We start from the raw sequence: 18,453 nt of genomic DNA on the forward strand, positions 1-18,453 counted from the left end.
TGAAATAACTTGAAGCACTAAGAAAAAGAGAACACACCAAGCATCTGTACTATCCTGCGGAAGATGGGACAAGTCCGAAATGCAGCTTTTCAACAACGACAGCTTTAAAGAGATGTGCCTGACATGCACAAATGAAAGGGAACCATAAGCCCTCCCTTCAAGTCCAGACAACAAAGGCCTTTTGCCACTAATTCACCAGGTAATGTAATTACACAAATCATTGACTGAAAGGCACGCTTTAAGAATATGTTGCAGCAGCTCATGAACTCTCGCTTCTGTGTGCTTACCCAGGGACCAAAGAGATGTACGAGCTTTCTTCAGGCATAATTCAAATGAAATGTCCCTCACCATTATTCCTAAATTAGCTTGCAAAGCAAGTCATGGTTCATGCCTTTTGGTAAACCTGGAAGAAGACCTGTGCACATAAGGATAATTTACAAATCCTCCGTCTGTTGACACTATTGTAACTCAACCACACAAACTAAAGTAAATTCAAATACTTTTAAATTAGCTCTTCAGGACTCCTTCGCTTTTTTGACCTGTGCATGCACTAGTGTCATCCAGTGAATCACGTCAGAAAAAGGTCACAGAGTTTTAGACTGAGGGTACCACAAGACTTTATAACTTACCACAGGTAAGTATTGTACATGCTTTCAGCAGGGTGGAATAAATCCTGCTCCAATACCTGGGCCCATCAATCGTTTTAATTTAATGAAGTTGAAAAAGGCTACTGGAGATCTACATGACTACTTGGTAGCACCTCCCAACCATTATCCGATATTTCAAATACGATACTCGCAAAAATGACCTTCTGTCAATAACAGTTTACTCTCATATCCGGGATGAATATAAAACAGGACTTAGTGTAAAATGGTCATGATTAGGTATATGGAAACAGCAGAAAGCAAAGGTAGGGGCAGCATCTGGGCAATGCCGAGGGATAGAGTCCTATGTATTTTGAGAAATGTATATAGCACAAACTCATGTGCAGAGCAAAGAATTGTACATTAAGGGGGTGTTGGAAGATGATACTAGATGATCTATGCGTGGGAAAGCATTTGGAGACTAGGCTATTTTCCCTGAGTCACATATTTCTCAGAGAAGTGTCAAGGCTGGGATTCAAACTCTGTGGTTCTTGTTCCCAAGGCAGCAACCTAACCACTAGAGCACATATCGTCCCATAAATTTAAAGTGAACACCCACAGTAATTGGGTACATCTTACAAACTTCATGTCAACATACATTTCGCCCAAGAGTTACTCTAACACCTGCCAATGAACAGGGCTGAAATATTTAACAAAATGGGCCATGCAAACAATTTAAGCTATCAAAGACCATGGAATGGACACAGCTTCACAATTAATATGTTGCCTGCAAGAGAAAAAAAAATAGCATGACAACTGAATATTCTGTTTTGCATATGCAAAGAAATAAGTTAGAAGCAGAGACGTTTTAAGGCCCAGCCAAAGTGGCCTTTGGCCCATGACTTCCACCCTTCTAGAGGCCCCATTGTTAAACTTCCAGGACAGTCCCAGAAGTCTAGAGTTTAAAAATAACCAGCTTGTTTACTTACCTTTTTTAGATAGCTGCGGTTTTAAGGCCAGCATGGACCTCCCCTTGAGACACAGATAAGGATAAAGAAAAATACCTATCATATTCAGCAAGTGCTATACCCTTCCAATGTGCAGTGGCCCATCCCAACTACACAAGACTAAGGGCCTGATTAAGATCTTGGCAGACAGGGTTACTCCATCACTAATGTGACAGCTCTCCCGTCCACCGTATTACAATGACATTATATCCTATGGTGATCTCAATATGGCGGAAAGCATGTCCGTCACATTTGTGACAGAATATTCCATCTGCCAAGATCGTAATCAAGCTCTAAGCCTTTTATGCAGCATGTGCCTTTTAGTATGCAGTAGAGATTGGCACTGTGTGCTCCCTCTGAGACTGCATTGTCCTTGTGGAGCTGCTGCCAGACTGGTGCTATAATAGCCTGCTGCCACCTGACTGCAAATACCAGTCCAATGTATAACAGGTATTGTAATAAACAAAAGGTTACATAAAACTGCATGCCTAAATGCTGCACATATACAATGTTGACGGAAGGCATGGTTGGACCACTATTCTTTCTGCTCTTCTGGTGCCATTCAGCTGGAGACTGCTTATGCCTAGGTAGGGCCCAAGGATAGGCCAGGTCTCAATGTGCAGTGTAGTGTTGCATTATATGCTCTGAGACTGCATTGTCCGTGTGGAGATAGGGCAATCACAGCCTAGTGACACCGGACTCAGAAACTCAGTTTCTCACAGAGTAGGGACGGGAGTGCAGCAAACAAATAACATACCCTCCAAGTGCACAGGGTCAAAGGGTAATGAACTGGTCTGCTGCACCACATGCAGCAGGCTTGTTCAGGCTGCTTGTTTTTCTACTTCAGTAGGGGGGAGGGAGGGAGAGAGAGAGAGAGAGAGAGAGAGAGGGAGGGAGAGAGATAGAAGGGGAGAGGGGGAGAGAGAAGTCCAAATGTAGGACGGCCAAAGAAGAGGGTTGTTAATGATCTGATGACAGATGCGGAGGGTGTAAATGAGCTGAAAATTGATAAGGTCAGAGTTGTTCCGAGCAGGGGGCCTTAAATCAAGCCCATAATATCTTTTATGATGTCCCTGGTAACACAATAATAGTTGCTTGCTATAGACTACCTAGACTATTCTGTGAGTCACTGTGCTAACTCAAACATTCATTTATTTTTAGAAAGACCTGCATATCGACTAGGAAATATATATATACAGCTGTCGACATAAAGTAAACATTTTAATAACGTAATCCTTTCCACAACCTACTGTTCTAAAAACTTTCAGAAATAACCTGCTGTGTGTTAAACTTTTTAGTGAAGGAAAAGGCTACGCAGTTGCTCCTCAGGCCCATAGAAGGTAACTCAAATGAAGGGAAAGACATTTCTAAAACTGTTTTGTTTACCATTTCTTGTGCAACATCATCAGGAGTTTCCTTTTCCAGATCAAAAGTAAACTCAATTGCTCCATTATCCTTTGGTTTTCCTTTCAGTTTCTTCGGATCTTCTACCCAAAGTCTTAAGGCAATACAGGATTTGCTCCCATGGTCTTCTTCTGCAAGTTCCACTCGTACCCCTGTATCTTCAGCGAAGAAGGCATGGCTTAATAAGTCTTTAATTTCATATCTACAAATAATGTTTAGGAAATGTTAGTCTTAGAACTTTTCAATTTCACAGACTATTTCCATATCACAGTTTATTTCGATTTAACTAGCGGGGATTAACAATCTAGACAAAAACTTGTATGTTGTGCAGCATCTTCTGAATGATTGTAGGCAGGACTGTGGTGATATCACAACCACAGACTCACTTCCGTTTTCTGCACCATTAAACAACTACATGCAATGGCTGAATAGCAGTACAGAGAAGGGAGCAGGATCCACCACGTACTTTATAGTCTAACGAGGGATACAACCTGAAGGACGTCCATATAGGAGCTATTCACAGATGTTCTAGCTACGCAATGATCACAAGCTAACATTTCAAAATGGCATATTCTATTGACTGGAATTGCAGTATGCACTCCAGCTTCAAGGATAATAAATGGGTGCCATAATAGCTATATTCGCAGTTTGCAAATACGATTAGATACAGAAAGTGTTGCATTTATACAAAGCAGAATTTCTCAATAATAAAGTTAGTCATATTGCAAAAATTGGGCATATGTGCCTAGATTTCTAATGCAATCCTCATTATCAAAGCAAAGTGGTAAACAACTGGGGCAAATGTTACCATACAGGGAAGCATAAGTTTCTAAGTCAACGTTATATGCTACAGATTGCTATGGTCTCTGATTCAACCAAACTGAAAGAATGAAAAAGCAATACTAAAAAAATACCTTTCTTCTTTAGTTTTGCAGATACATTCTCCAATAATTTCTTTAATTTCAGGGTCAGACACTTTCTCAAAGCTAGCTGGCTTGACACCCTGAAAGTAAACATGCAAACGTTTAATTACCACATTCTGTTTTTACCATTAGATATGTGCATTGAACTTCTAAAATGCAAAACTATTTCATTTCCTATCCCATGTGTAGTCTTTCCTCTTTGTTAATGTTTTAGGCACATTTAATTACACATACTTACACTGCTACTGGAATATCTTTTTGGTATGGGGCACACAAACCAAACAATAAGTTATTAAATGCATCCATGAAGTGAACCTAAACCCATTGCCCTATCAGTTCAAATCCATTTCAGAGAGCATACTAAACTCAGAGTCAAGGTCAGGTGAATGTGAGGAGAAAATGATTTAATAGTACTCCCACGATTGCTAGCAAAATGATGCAACTTTTTGGAAAAAAAGTCCCAAAAACCCTTATCACGGACTCACTTAAAAATCAATATCATAGCGACAGACTTATTTTTCTCCAGTACCCCCAATAATCTGACGATCCATGGATGCTGTAAACTAGACAAAGAAAGAAACTCTTCCTTCCACAAAGGGTATACAAAAATCTAGTACATACGCACCATCATGACCCAAGCCAATCACATGAATCGGAGCACTTTTAAAGAAATATTCCACATTCTGCTTAATAAGAAATATAGTCTGCTGGGTACTGCAGACTTCTGTCATCTACTATAGCAAGTGTTTCTGAATCATGTTGTTATGTTTCAGGCAAAGTGTTAATCTGGAATGGAAACCCCAAGGTTTTGTTATCCAGTAGCCTACATTGGAAAGGGTGCCCTAGTCCCACCTTTGAGATTCAGCCTTTCATTCCAACAAAACAAAGTCATTTCCAAATTGTTCCAATGCTGGACCCTGGTCCCAGTCAATATACATCTCCAGTATGGAGAAAGGTCCTGAACTTACCAAAATATGACCTTCCAGTCTTTGGCCTCACAACCAATTAAAACCAGCACCTACACCTCTCAAACTTGATCTCAGATACCCATTCAGAAGATAAACATGCAGTGGTAATCCAAGTCTGGATGTCATCTTCTTGGCCTCACAGAAACCTGGTTGTAGGGCCAATCAACCACTATTTCTGAAAAACAGATTCCCCCAGGGATCCATAAAAGTGTTACACACAAGGTAGGTTGAGCTCTACGAACTGTCACCCACTTGTATAACGCCCTAGATCCAACTTTCTCAAATTCCTTATCATTAACTGCATGATTAACCTTTAGCAGTTAATTCATCTGAATTGTGGTCTACCTCGTGCTGAACAAAATATTTCAACTGCCTTGTCCAATCCATTGCCTTGGAAAAGAAAAATAGTTGTATATTCAATGGCAAAGCAGACAGTGCAATCAGAAAACTAACATTTAAGATGACTAAGATCATAAGCATATTGGGTATCACACTAACCTAACTCTGGATCTTGCATTCAATAACAACAAGGAAATTGAATCATTTTCCATGCAATCACAATCAGACAATTGTTTAAAAACTCTCCTTCTTACTAAATTCAGCCACAACTACACCCCAAGATAAGGTTTTCACCTTTCCCATCCAGGAAATTGAACATCATAGGCGAAGAAGAGTTGCATAATCTATTTAAACCATGAAACCTAAAACTTTCTGTGCACTTTGGTTAAGAACTAATATTAACTACGATTCACAACAATGTTGGCTAGCCCTCCAAAAGCTAACACCCCGATGACTTATGCAGCAAAAAGTTAAAAGTAAATAAACCACCAAGAGATATAAATATAATGGATGAAAAATGTTATAATCTGAAATGCAAAGAGGATACTTCGCTATCCGAAAAAGCCCAAACCATCTGCAATATTCTGGAGTAGGGCATCCAAAAGTCAATAAAATGATCGAAAAAATTAAACTCACCCATTGGACTAATGAGCTTCCTAACTGTAATATGGAAAGCTTGCCCCATCTTTCAGGAAATATTCGGTCTGAAAGTGTCCAAATAAATACTCTCCCTGCAGCTCTAAACAACTGTGATAAGATCTGATCGACTACAAGAATTATATCTTTAACATGTGCAATCTATTACCAGCAGCACAATTATCTTTGCAGTCAGCTACTGTGCCTTCCCTACAACCTTTCTCCTCTTTCACATCCATTTCAAAAGATACACATAGTAATCAAATCCACCAATGTACCAGATGATCTCCGCCAAGCTGAATATATGGAGAAAGTTCTCCTGTCCATTTCTGAGGCTGTTACACGCATAGTAAACACTTCTCATCTTAGGTAACTCAGTTTCTGACTCCATGAAACACAAGAGTCTTGGGTGCTGTTCAATTATGAAACAATGTTGAACCTCCCCACTACACACAAAATCTTTTAAAGTAAAGTCACCAGTCAGCTCCAAGAGTTCGTATAACCAATCGTCTGAGGAATGATTGCAAAATTAACTTCAGACCATCTTGTTACCGAATTAGTACTAGCAAGAATTCCTGGTTACCTTAAATAAAGATTAGCAAATAGCTCTGATCATCTTTCACCTTTCTGCTGCCTATGAAAGGTCTACAACACTGGTTTTTAGTAATGCTAAAGTATTAGGCCAGAGTTAAAAGGTTTTCTCCTCAAATGGATTCCTTCCATTCTCTTCAACTTGAGTCAACAAGTACAGCCACAATCCTTGTCAGGGTGAACTGCAACACATCATTAAATTAAGCTGTGCTTAGCCCTCTGGTAGCCTCTCACAAAAGCAGCCAGGCTTAACTTAAAGGCAATGTGTAAAATATTTATGCCCACAAACAGTAATCAAGTGAAAATACAACACAAAAATAATCTCACACTGCTTTAGAGAAAAAGAGTAAAATCAAAAACTATTTAACACCAAAAGGACAAAAATCCTATCAGGTATGCAAGTTTAAAGCAAAAAGCCCACTTGAAGCCATCTGGTCGTGCTAGACTGGATGAAAGTCATAATTTCAGGCCGACCACAATGGAGTCAGGTGGGATAAAGGGACCAGGCTTGTCTTGCTGCAAAAGTTACCTTCTCAAAGTCTTGCGTGGAGAAAGCTGTGAGGAGCAGGCAAAGTGCTGCAGATGAGTATGAAGAGCCATTCAGGTATCGTGGATGGTGGTGCTATAGTATGAAGATCCTGTCCGGAATCGCGGATGGTCTTTGCTGGAGTTTCGTATTGGTAGTCACTGCAGGCTGGTGATGCTGTAATGCAAAATGCAGATCTTGCATCGCTAATTCCACTTTAGTGCAAAGAGTCAGGTTCACCAGAGATTTGAGGTGGCGGGTGGCAAGATATTGGCATGAATGAGCCTGTTCGTGATCGCAAAGAGCCTAAAACATCAGGATTCCTCCTTTTCTTCCAAGAGGAGTTCAACTGATGCCACACCAAGCATCCAGGACCTAGGAGGCACCTCTTTGGAATCACAAACCCACTCCAACAAAAGCCAGCATTGCTCAGGCAAAGTCCAGTTGTGAGCCTAGGCAGGCCCAATGCAGCAGGTCAGCTGGACAGTTGCAGGGTGTCCTCTGGAGCTTATGTCATGTCCCTGTAGCTAAGAACAGGAGGTCCGTCAGCTGATCCTTGGAGTCACTTCAAACTGGTCTGAAGGGTGCAGGTCCAGTCTTCCTTCTCAGACAGCAGAGCAGTCCTCTAGCAGCAGGGTAGTCCTTCTGCAGTATCCACAGTGTTTCTTAAAGAAACTGAATTTCAGGGGAGAATCTGCCAGGGCTTAGGGGGCGACACTGAAGAGACACGACCCTCAACTGCACATGAAGGCGTTACCTGATGTTACGGAACCTCAGTAAAAAAGAATGTTTCTAACAGACGTGGCTAAGCCTGTCTTAGGTAACCATCAAAGAATATCTGGTTCAGAATCACTTTCTGCTGTCACATATTTTCTTCTGGCAAATCCCTGAAGTTACCTAAATACTTTAAACAATTCCTAGATAAAAGGCATGATGGTCATGGTACCCTCAAAGTTCGGAATGAGGGTAATAATTGGCTTAAGAAATCACATGCATGTCCTGATAAAATAAGCAACTGCTTGACCGCAGTATTCCATGACTAAACTCCCATTGCAAGTCAACATGTTGGCCCAGTATCAAAGGGTCTCCATTACTTCGAGCTGCATTTCCAGTCCAAAGATGGCAGATAAACACCCTCTAGTCATGTGATCAAAATTATTAATTCAAGCGATTGTCATCATAATTAAGGCCAAAGTATACTTGTGTTTAAGGTAAAGTGACTACCTGGTTAGCCTTAGGGCGTAAGTATATTAGGTTGTTTGGGTGAAGACTACGTGGTTCACACAAAGTAAACAAATTGGATTTTTGATGCATGTTGCTGTTATTCTTCATTAACATGTATTCCTGCCTAGCCCACTTATAGCTTAAACATCCAGGTCATTACGGGAACTGTTTTGAACTCTGAGATTTTGGGTAATATCCTAATGTATTCTGGGAGTTTTTGTATTTTTTTTCTTCTATTACACTAACACGCCTTGAGTCAATAATTTGTAGGTGAAACTTTCTGGAGACAGTGTCAATAACTAACTTGAGTCAAGTGGTCAACTAAAAGGAGTTTACTTAATATTTCCATTATTTGAATCATAGTTTTCTTGTACAGATAAAAAAAGAAACAGCTACACAAAATAAAATAAGAATTCATATACAGCATTTTACACAAAACTGCCATTTCATTTTTATACGCAAGTTTGTTGCGCTTCATTTATTTATTGAATTAATTTGCATGCAATTCCACATTTTCCATTTGGCTTTAATTAGATTTATAAGAATTAAACATTCCTGCAAACAAAGGACAGTAAAGGGAGGATCTTCGTCGGTCTGGAGCTGGCCAATCTCAACATGTTTGTGAACAAGCAATTTTTCCAAATTGACAATTCCATCAAAGCAGACTAAAATGTGGATGCAATGCAATGCAATATGTTATGATAATATTTTTACAAAGTGCAGCTGTTTCCCAGAAGGGCGTCTCGGTTCTGAAAAAAATTGAGCTAAAAAAAAAAAAAGGAGGTCCAAACACCTATTTCCAGCCTGCTGTTAAAATGCCAAAGTATTCAAAGCGTTTCTAAAATGCAGCGTTAAGTCTTGAGCGGAGCGAAAGGGCGCCCATTATTCCTGCTAGAGCCCTTACAGGGTGATTTCTTTCTTTCAAAAAAGCACGGAAGGATTAATCTGACAGCGGAATATGATTTTGCTGCATCACTTTCCGGGTGGGGTTTATTGTTCAAATTTAGCTTGAAGATATATTGGGCCAAGGTGGTAAACGACTCAATAAGTGAGAGTTAACTGCACAGTGTGGAATCAGCACAAGTTGATAACTTTTAGGTGAGCAAAGGTAAAATCCATTATAGTAATAAAGTCGTGATAAAAGCACGACTTGACAACTAATGTGCTACTATGAAGAGGTCATTAAAGGGAGATATTTTTTTTTTTTAGCATCCTTCGATCAAGAAAGCATGAAGATATGACAGTTAACCTACCTGTTAATAAAGCCCAACTCACAGGGCCACCAACTGTCTCACCAGTCGTCACTGTAGCTACTGGAGTACGAGAACTTCGGTCTTCTCGAAAATTCATACTTCTAGCATGATTGTTCATCCAATCGTGATATTTTCTGCATGGTCAGCCCCAAAGGAATCATGCAATTATCAGAAGGGTGTCATCAGCACTGGTTAAAAAGGTAAGAACTGATCAATCAAGTAGAGGAGCAACATAAATATTGAAGGGTGCCAAAATATTTTTAGGATTTTATGTTCTCCAATCCTCCTCCAGGTAAATCAAATTGATGCCTCACCATCGAAGGGTAGTTAGTGCACCTGGTAGCTTACGATCAGGCTTTTTTTTTTTTTTTTTTTTTTTTTTACAAACAAAAAACCCCAAAAAACCTACAGTGGATGTTCCGGGTAAGAGAATTGTAGACCAGTGTCTCAATTGCTCTTGGTTAAAAATGTTGGGGGTGCTCTTTTTTATCAACTTGTTGCCAGAGTAAATACCGATACCTTGTTACATCCATTGCAAGTTGTCGTTGGACATGGTTGCAGTACAGAGACAGTGGTAACATCTTATGGCATTGCGATACAGGTGTTCCAGCAGTGCTAGTGTTAATGGACATATCAATTGCTTTCAATAATGTTGCTCGTGCTAGGTTATTGAAACAGCTTGAAGAGGCAGGAATACAAAACATCGAGCTAAAATGGCTGCAGGATTTCTTGATGGGTTATGTGTCCAACGCCAAAGTGATCATGTGTGGTACCAAACAGTTTGGTATTGTCCTTTCTGTTTGTCAACAGATACACGCCACCATTGGCATATATAATTCAGTCATTTGTGCATGACTTGTTCATGTATGTTGATGATAAATCATATTTCAATTAGATGGGGACGAAATACACAGTGCTAATAATTTATTTTGATGCCTCAGTCGGATCTAAAATGGAGGAGATGCAATCAGCTGAAGTTGAAAGGAGACCAGACTGAAATGCTAGTCTCAGTGACAGCTATTGCTATTGTCATCCCTGCCCAGTTTTGGCCTGCCAGTCTCGGACAGAAACCAGAAGCTACGCAAACCCTGTGCATAGAATTCGATGTGCAGCTAAATAGGATGGAGCATATTAAAACTCTGGTTAAAATGTACTTTTTCTGCTGGTCAAGTTAAGTAAAGTTCTGTGCAAGTTTACGATAACACAAAAAATACAAATTGCTAAGGTTTTTATTTTTAGATCTGCCAGAGTAAGAAATTAGGAGGCTTCAGTTGGTCCTAAACTGTGCTATCAGAATAATTTGAAATCTTTGGCTCTTTGATTATGTCACACCTGGTGTTTGTGACCTACATTGCCAAACTGTAAAGCAAAGAGTCATTTTTAAGTCACTAGGGACCTGAATAAGAGTTTGATAGATAGTACTCAGTCTGTCAGGATGGTGAATGGCTTTATCTCCACTATTCGGAGCTACTGCAATCTGTCAAATTTAGAGATGCCCACCAGCAAAGGAATGAAACCACAGCATTCCTTTCAATGTTAAAAAGTTTGGTAGAAGCTTGCCACTTGTTTTGACAGTCGTCCACCAAACAACATTTTTACTGTGTTTCAGAAAAACCCCTGTTGGAAAGTCCCTTCAGCAGGGTCACCCCAAACGTTTTGCCTTCCTCCTTCTCTTTTTCTGACCTCATTTTTGCTGGCTTTAGCACTCCGGGCACTTTACCACTGCTAACGAGTGCTAAAGTGCATATGCTCTCTCCCTTCAAACATGGTAACATTGGATCATACCCAAATGGATTATTTAATTTACTTATAAGTCCCTAGTAAAGTGCAGTATATGTGCCCAGTGCCTGTAGATTAAATGCTACTAGTTGGCCTGAAGCACTGATTGTGTCACCCACTTAAGTAGCTCCTTAACTTTGTCTCAGGCCTGCCATTGCAAGGCCTGTGTGCGAAGTTTCACTTCCAATTCGACTTGCCATTTAAAAGTACTTGCCAAGCATAAAACTCCCCTTTTTCTACATATAAGACACCCCTATGGTATGCCTTAGGGAACCCATAAGGCAGGGCGCTATATAGTCAAAAGGCAGGACATGCACTGGTGTAGTTTACATGTCCTGGTAGTATAAAACACCTAAATTCGTTTTTACACTGCTATGAGGCCTACTCCCTTTATAGGCTAACATTGGGGCTACCCTCATATACTGTTTGAGTGGTAGCTGCTAATCTGAAAGGAGTAGGAAGGCCATATTTAGTATGGCCAGAATGGTCTTACGAAATCCTACAGACTGGTGAAGTTGGATTTAATATTACTATTTTAGAAATGCCACTTTTAGAATTTCTCTGCACTTAAATCCTTCTGTGCCGTACAATCCACGTCTGGATGGGTTCAGTTGACAGCTCCCCCGTGCATTCACCCAGGCACACCCCAAACACAGAATACTCACCCTCACTTGCATACATCTGCATTTGGAATGGGTCTTCCGGGTCTGGGAGGGCCTGACACTTATGTCAAAGGACAGTAGCCTGCCCTCACACAAAGCCCTGCCACACCCGCTACTGGGACCCTGACAGACAGGATTGAACTGAAAGGGGATCTTGTGCACTTCTAAACCACTCTATAAAGTCTCCCCCACTTCAAAGGCACATTTGGGTATTTAAGCCAGGTCTCTGACCCTACCAACTTAGACACTTCTTGACAAGACAGTCTTGTCAGGGACACTTCCAGGAGAAGAAACTCTGAACCAGAACCTGCGTCCTACCAAGAAGAACTGCCTGGCTGCCCAAAGGACTCACCAGTCTGCTTTCTGTGAAGGACTGCTCCCTTGCTGCTCTCTGGCTGTGCTGAGAAGTGCTCTCCAAGCGCTTGGATAGAGCTTGCCTCCTGTTTCCTGAAGTTGCAGGACCAAAAAGACTTCATCTGTACAAGGACTCCTTGTGTGGCGAAAATCGATGCACAGCCTGCCAGAAACGACACAGCCTGCATCGCGGTAAAAAAATTCACTGCACGCCGAACCGGAATGATGCAGCCAGACTTCGCAATGAGGATATTGACGCAGCACCAGCATAGCGACTGGAAATTCAACGCACAGCCCACTGGATCCACACACAGCCGAGCCGGAATGACGCAGCCTGACTTCCAGAGAGTAATAGACACAGAGCCTGCCGTTCGGTAGAAATTTCCAAGCAACGCCCACCAGATCGACGCAGCCCCTGTGACTTCGTCCTGTGAGCGCCAGAAATCCACACATTGTCCCCGGGGCGTCCAAAACCCCTGCAACCCAAAGAGGATCCACGACCGAGCACGGAAAATCGACGCAAAGCCGTCCCTGTGTGAAAACTAAAGTACGCATTGCTGTGTGCGGCCCAAGAAATCGACGCACACCTCCCTGTTTTCCACGCATCTCCTCCTCTGCGGTTCTTTGCGGGGATTTTGAATGCAAACCAGGTACTTTGTGCTTGAAAGAGACATTTATTGCTTTTAAAAGACTAAAGACACTTTATATCATTTTTACAGTGATATCGCAACATATACTTATTGCATCTTAATCGTTTTGACCTGCATTTTACTAGATAAATATTATATATTTTTCTAAACAGTGTGGTGTATTTTTGTGGTGCTGTACTGTGTTATTGCATGATTTAGTGCACAAATACTTTACTCATTGCCTTCTAAGTTAAGCTTGACTGCTCAGTGCCAAGCTACCAGAGGGTGGGCAAAGGATAATTTGGATTGTGTGTGACTTACCCTGACTAGAGTGAGGGTCCTTGCTTGGACAGGGGGTAACCTGACTGCCAACCAAATAACCCATTTCTAACATTGGTGATCAGCGGTGACTTGTATTTGTGCAGTGACATACAATAGCTAAGTGTTCACTACCTACCCACAGTTGAAGGTCAACTTGATTTTTTATCTTTTTCTGCAATTTCGTTTTCTACCTGACTTTTTTTTAAATTTTTTTTAACTAAAATCCTCATTCAACAAGTCTCTGGCTGGGTCTCAAGCAGGAAATGAAGATTTTGATCTGGCCATGCTGGAGACCTACACTGTTAAACAGCTGTAGGAGTTCTGCAGGGATATGGGAGTACCTACCCAAAAGGCCTCCAGAAAGGAGGAATTCCAAAAGGCGCTGAGAGCCTGGGCAGAAGCCCATTCTGATGAGAATGTTGAGGAGGAGGGTTCGGAGGATGGCCCCTCAGAGCATTTCTTGCCATTAGTGGGGGAAGGTTACCACTGTATTTGTTCTCCCTGCCAAACCAAGGAGCAGGGTCTGTGATCATGGCCTGACCGCAGAGGAAAGGAGAGAGGAGAGAGAATTCCAATTGCAAATGGCAAGGTTAAAAATTGAAGCTCAACAGGAGGAGGAGAGGAGGGCAGAGAGAGAAGCCAAGCAGGCTGAAGCCGAGAGAGCAGCCAAGTAAATTGAAGCTGAGAGACCTGAGGCTGAAAAGAAACTTTTGTTGGGTCATGAACTGAGTCTCAAGGAGCTGGAGATCAAGGCAAGATAGTCTAAGTCCAGCAGTGATGGTGGCAGCATACACGCAGGACCTGTAGGGGAGAGAAAGGTTTGTATACACAAAAATGTTGTGCCATGTTATGTGGTGGGAGATGACATTGACAAGTGGTTGGCTGCCTATGAAGTTGCACTAATGGCTCATGGGACGTCTGAGGAGCAATGGGGGGGGGGGGCGGCCTTGTGGTTTTATGTACCAGCAGTGGGGAGGGACACACTCCTTACACTAGATCCACATGATCAGAATGTCTATGCACCCATGAAAGCCGCTTTACTGGCCAAGTTTGGGCTGACCCCTGCAAAATACCATCAGAGGTTTAGGTAGAGGACCAAACTTCCCACACAGACTTGGGTAGACTGTTTTGATTTCTCCAATAAGGCACTGAATGGATGGGTGTAGGGCAACAAAGTAGAGGATTACACAGGGTTATTTAATTCTGAGCGAGCATATGCTCAGTCTTTGTTCTACAGAGTTGCGCCAGCACCTGGTCGACAGTAAGCTGACTGATCCTAGAAAGCTTGCTGAGGAGGCAGACCTCTGAACTAGTACCAGAGTGTCCAAAAAGGTACCTGGGAGTGACCCAAAGAAGGGTGGTTCTGGCTCCCCCCAACAGAGTGAGGGGGAGGTTAGAGATGACCCAGACAAGTCCCAGAGTAAGGGGGGGGGGGGGAAGAAAGGGTTCCCATGCCACATCTGAGAAACAGGGTGGTGGTTCTGGTGGGCATAGCCCAAAGCATCCCATTCTCAACCCTGCTGCTTTGAGTGTTCCCAGCTAGGACACAGGAAAGGGGACTCTGTCTGTCCAAAGAAATCACCCACTTGTGGGACCTCTACAGGGGTGGCCAATGTGGCCTTAGGGGAAATTATTCCCCAGGGGCAGGTCGTAGACCATGCTTTCATCTCCTTCAGTTGGGAGGTGGACTCAGAGGGTAAGCTGGTGATCCCTGAGGGTGGGAGTCGTCACTTCCACCAGGACGGAGTGGATGGAGTCCCAGTCCCCGCTCTGAGGAACACAGGGGCTAGTCTTACCATGATGGTGGAGAGACTAGTTTCACCAGAGCAGTACACCGGCCAGGTGTGCAGAGTGACTCCATCCATTAGGGAGGATTTCTTCCTTCCTATGGCTCTGGTGTCCCTAGAGTGGGGTGGAGCGGTGACCCAGAGACAAGTCACAGTTAGTCCTCAGCTGCCCATTGACTGCATTCTGGGGAATTAGTTACCCCTAGTGTCAGGAGAACTGAGAGGGTTGACCCCTAAGGGCAACCCTGACAGTTCAGCAGTCTGGTAGTACCACTCCCCAGAGGAGGATACGTGAAACCAGATGTGAAGGCAAGGTGAGGGAGGACTCACCCTTGTCCCCTGTTCAGCCTCAAGGTACAGACCCTGGGCTGAGTGACCAGTATCAGGGATCCACCCCTGAACTGGTGAGAAGGGGTGCAAGACCCCTGGGGCTACTGCCCCCCATTCTGAGATGCCTCAGGAGCCCCTTGGGAACTCCCTACCAGGCCCACAGCTGGGTGGAGAAGCTCATCCAAAGGCCCCACTCAGGGTCTCCACTTAGCAGTGGATGGTCCGGTGCCTGGCTCATGACACTGACATCTGTCAGTGGTGTCTGTTGGTTACTGTCCTTGTGGACAGAGTTTTCCCTGGGTTGGGGACAGAAGTCAGACTCAAGGAATGGAACGGGCCACAACACTTTGTTGGCCATGGTGGTACTGTCTGAACAAGTCCAAAGCAAGAGTTTGTTTCTGAAAAACAAAGAAACGAATGATCTGAACACCTAGTCGGTTTTCTCCATAGGGTATAGCTGTACATTAATTTGCACTGCTGGTGATAGTCAGGAAAATAAAATACATCATATAGTCCCTCTCTAAATATGGCATCCGAGTAAATTATTTTTTCCACCAGCCCCTAAGCCGCTGGTGGAATTATTCAGATGATCGACCCAACAGGAGCTTTGTAGACAGAATACTAAATGTCTACCCATCTGTAATAAGGCAGGCGGACAAAGGGTATTATGGGCTCTATGTTTTGCAAAGTAGTAAGCAGAAATCAGAATAATCCTCTGGCCAGGGAACGTGTTCGATTTAAATGCACCTTTCCCGTGACTGTACCAAGGTTATGATGCAGCACATATGGGTCAGGGGGTGAGTTTTAGTGGCAGCAGCTAAATGCTGTACCACTTTATCCTTATGATCAAAACCTCATTACTTCAATTCAGGAAATTCCTGAAAACTCATTTGTTAGTTATTTTATTTGGTTTTAGAAAGTATGTCCAGGAGCACCAAAGTATCTTTATGTGGACAATGCGTTGTATAAATGTTATAAAATATATGAAAATCAGCAACTCATCCATAAAATGTTTAATACAAAAAGTACTAGATAAAAAGCTAGACCCTGCAAGTAGTATACAGGACTGACATAATTCATCAACATTTTTAAAACAAAAAAAGATAATGAACATTATACAAAGCAAGTAAAATGGATTAATTATACAGTACTTCATCGGCCACTCTTGATCATTAGGACTCAATGTGCATCTCTACAAAGGCCACTGTCACCCTTGTGTTCTGAAAACCCTGTCACAGGTATCTCAGGGTGCAAGTCATAAATACCCAGGCATCATAAACCAAGCCAAATACAGAAAACGTAAGACTGAGAAAAAAGAGGCTGCTCAAAGTATCAGAAATGCACGTACAAAAAGCTACCAGATAAGTATAAAGTCTCACGATTCTGAGGGCTACTACAAATCATGCTTTTAGGATTCACCTGCACACTTGCACACACCTGGTACAAAATATGTTGTTAATAAAAAATAAAAATAAAAAAATATATCAAAAAAGGGCTTAGAGCACGCACATTACTAACCTCTACTTAGCATTGGCCGGCTCCCACATCACTTTATTTACGATTGGCTGTCTCCCATGTGGCTCTTACAATGCTTTCATTTGCTTGCTTACTATTGGTCAGCACCTCCTCGCTTCGGTATTCCTCCTATGCTTTGAGTCATGGAGTCTTCAGTCCTGCTGAGGACTCTTGAGCAAATACTACTTCCGGTGGCCAGTGTGCTTCCACTTGCCACCCCCTTTCCGAGGCACTTCTTTTTACAAGTAAAACCCAGAAACAGTGCATGTATTTGCAAGCTCTCTAAAACATTCCCACCCTCTCCTGCTCTTTCATTGCTTCCTCGTCCCTCCCACCTCCTCCGGCTCCAATACTGCTTCCCCTGTCCTTCCCATTTTGCAGTTGATTACCATCTCCTTTCCACCCCCCTCCTGCTTAATTAAATGCCATTTTCTGGGCCTAGTTCCTGGTTTCGCCAATCCATGGCACTCATGGATAATGTGCATGTTGAATTGTGTAGTGTTTTGGCTGTAAGTTGGGATACAGAATTACATCCAATCATGCACGGTGCAGGGTCACAATACAGGGGAATGTTTTGTGATGTGGGAAAGCTGCCATATGGACATCAACTGTGGCTCTGCATTAAAGCACCGTTGTACAAATGCAATGTGCATACATGATGTACCTATACCATTTTAGCCTTACCATAATTTCCACTTCTTTTATCTTCTCACATCCATCTTTTAGCATCCTTGTCACCTCCTCTCATTTCTGGTTGTCCTGTCACCCATGTCTTTTTGGCTCATCTTTCTTCACTGCACTCACCCCTAGTTTTCGCTGTCTACCCATGTGCAACCTCCGTCCTCACTATCATCATTGTTCATCACTGTCTCATGCTCTCACCTTCATTTGTACCTTAGCCCTCATCGCTCCTCCATCTCTATCTCACGTTATTGCCTCCATCTCTCACTTTGTAATCTTCTATCTCCTTTGTTTCTGTGCTCATTTTATCACATACTCTCAAAGCATGTCTCTCCCTTAAACTGTCCTCAGTTCCCTACCTACAACCAACCTCCATATCTACCTATGTCCCTCAATGGTGTAGCAAAGATTCTATGGGCTCCGACACAAACAAGGAATTAGGCCTTCTGTCTGCTGGTTGGGTAATAAAATACAGCCAAAAGTGGGGTTCATTGGGCCTCTGCATCACTGCTCCTGGTGCACTATTTGTAGCTACGCCCTTGTTGTTCCACTGCCAGCTTTCTCCAGTACCCCTCGTACCTCTACCTATCATTGTCTCACCTGCATATTTGTTTTGTTGATTATTTCAAGGTGATGAAAATAAGAAATATTTAGTATAGGTCTCAGAAATTGGGAGTAGGGTGTGGTAGCATAATGGACATGGATTCAGGGGGTGTAGCACCATCAGGAGGAGAGTTGTGTCAGTCAGCCTATGTATTTTTTTTTTTTTTTAAGGAATTCTGTTCTCAAATAAATTCCTAAGGAACACTGTGATAGGAAATCTCTTCTGGCTTTCTTAATGGACCAGAAAATGTATTTTAAGACAGCCTAGGGTTGAAGGCACCTGCTCCAGAGATATACATGAACAGGCAGCAAATTTCAAGGTATGATTTTGGTAAGG

At 42.4% G+C, this 18,453-nt stretch overlaps 1 protein-coding gene across 2 annotated transcripts in view; it reads right to left on the minus strand.

Moving 5' to 3' along the window:
* WNK2 (WNK lysine deficient protein kinase 2) overlaps positions 1-18,453 on the minus strand; it is a 637,481-nt gene that overhangs the window by 378,036 nt on the left and 240,992 nt on the right. For both annotated transcript variants that reach the window (XM_069206415.1, XM_069206414.1), the window contains exons 6-7: positions 3,910-3,998; positions 2,978-3,197 (exon numbers count right to left, since the gene is read on the minus strand). In XM_069206415.1, coding sequence (XP_069062516.1) covers positions 2,978-3,197; positions 3,910-3,998 — 309 coding nt within the window. The remainder of the gene's footprint in view (positions 1-2,977; positions 3,198-3,909; positions 3,999-18,453) is intronic.

The sequence above is a fragment of the Pleurodeles waltl genome, chromosome 9 (assembly GCF_031143425.1).
Source record: "Pleurodeles waltl isolate 20211129_DDA chromosome 9, aPleWal1.hap1.20221129, whole genome shotgun sequence".
Taxonomy (NCBI): domain Eukaryota; kingdom Metazoa; phylum Chordata; class Amphibia; order Caudata; family Salamandridae; genus Pleurodeles; species Pleurodeles waltl.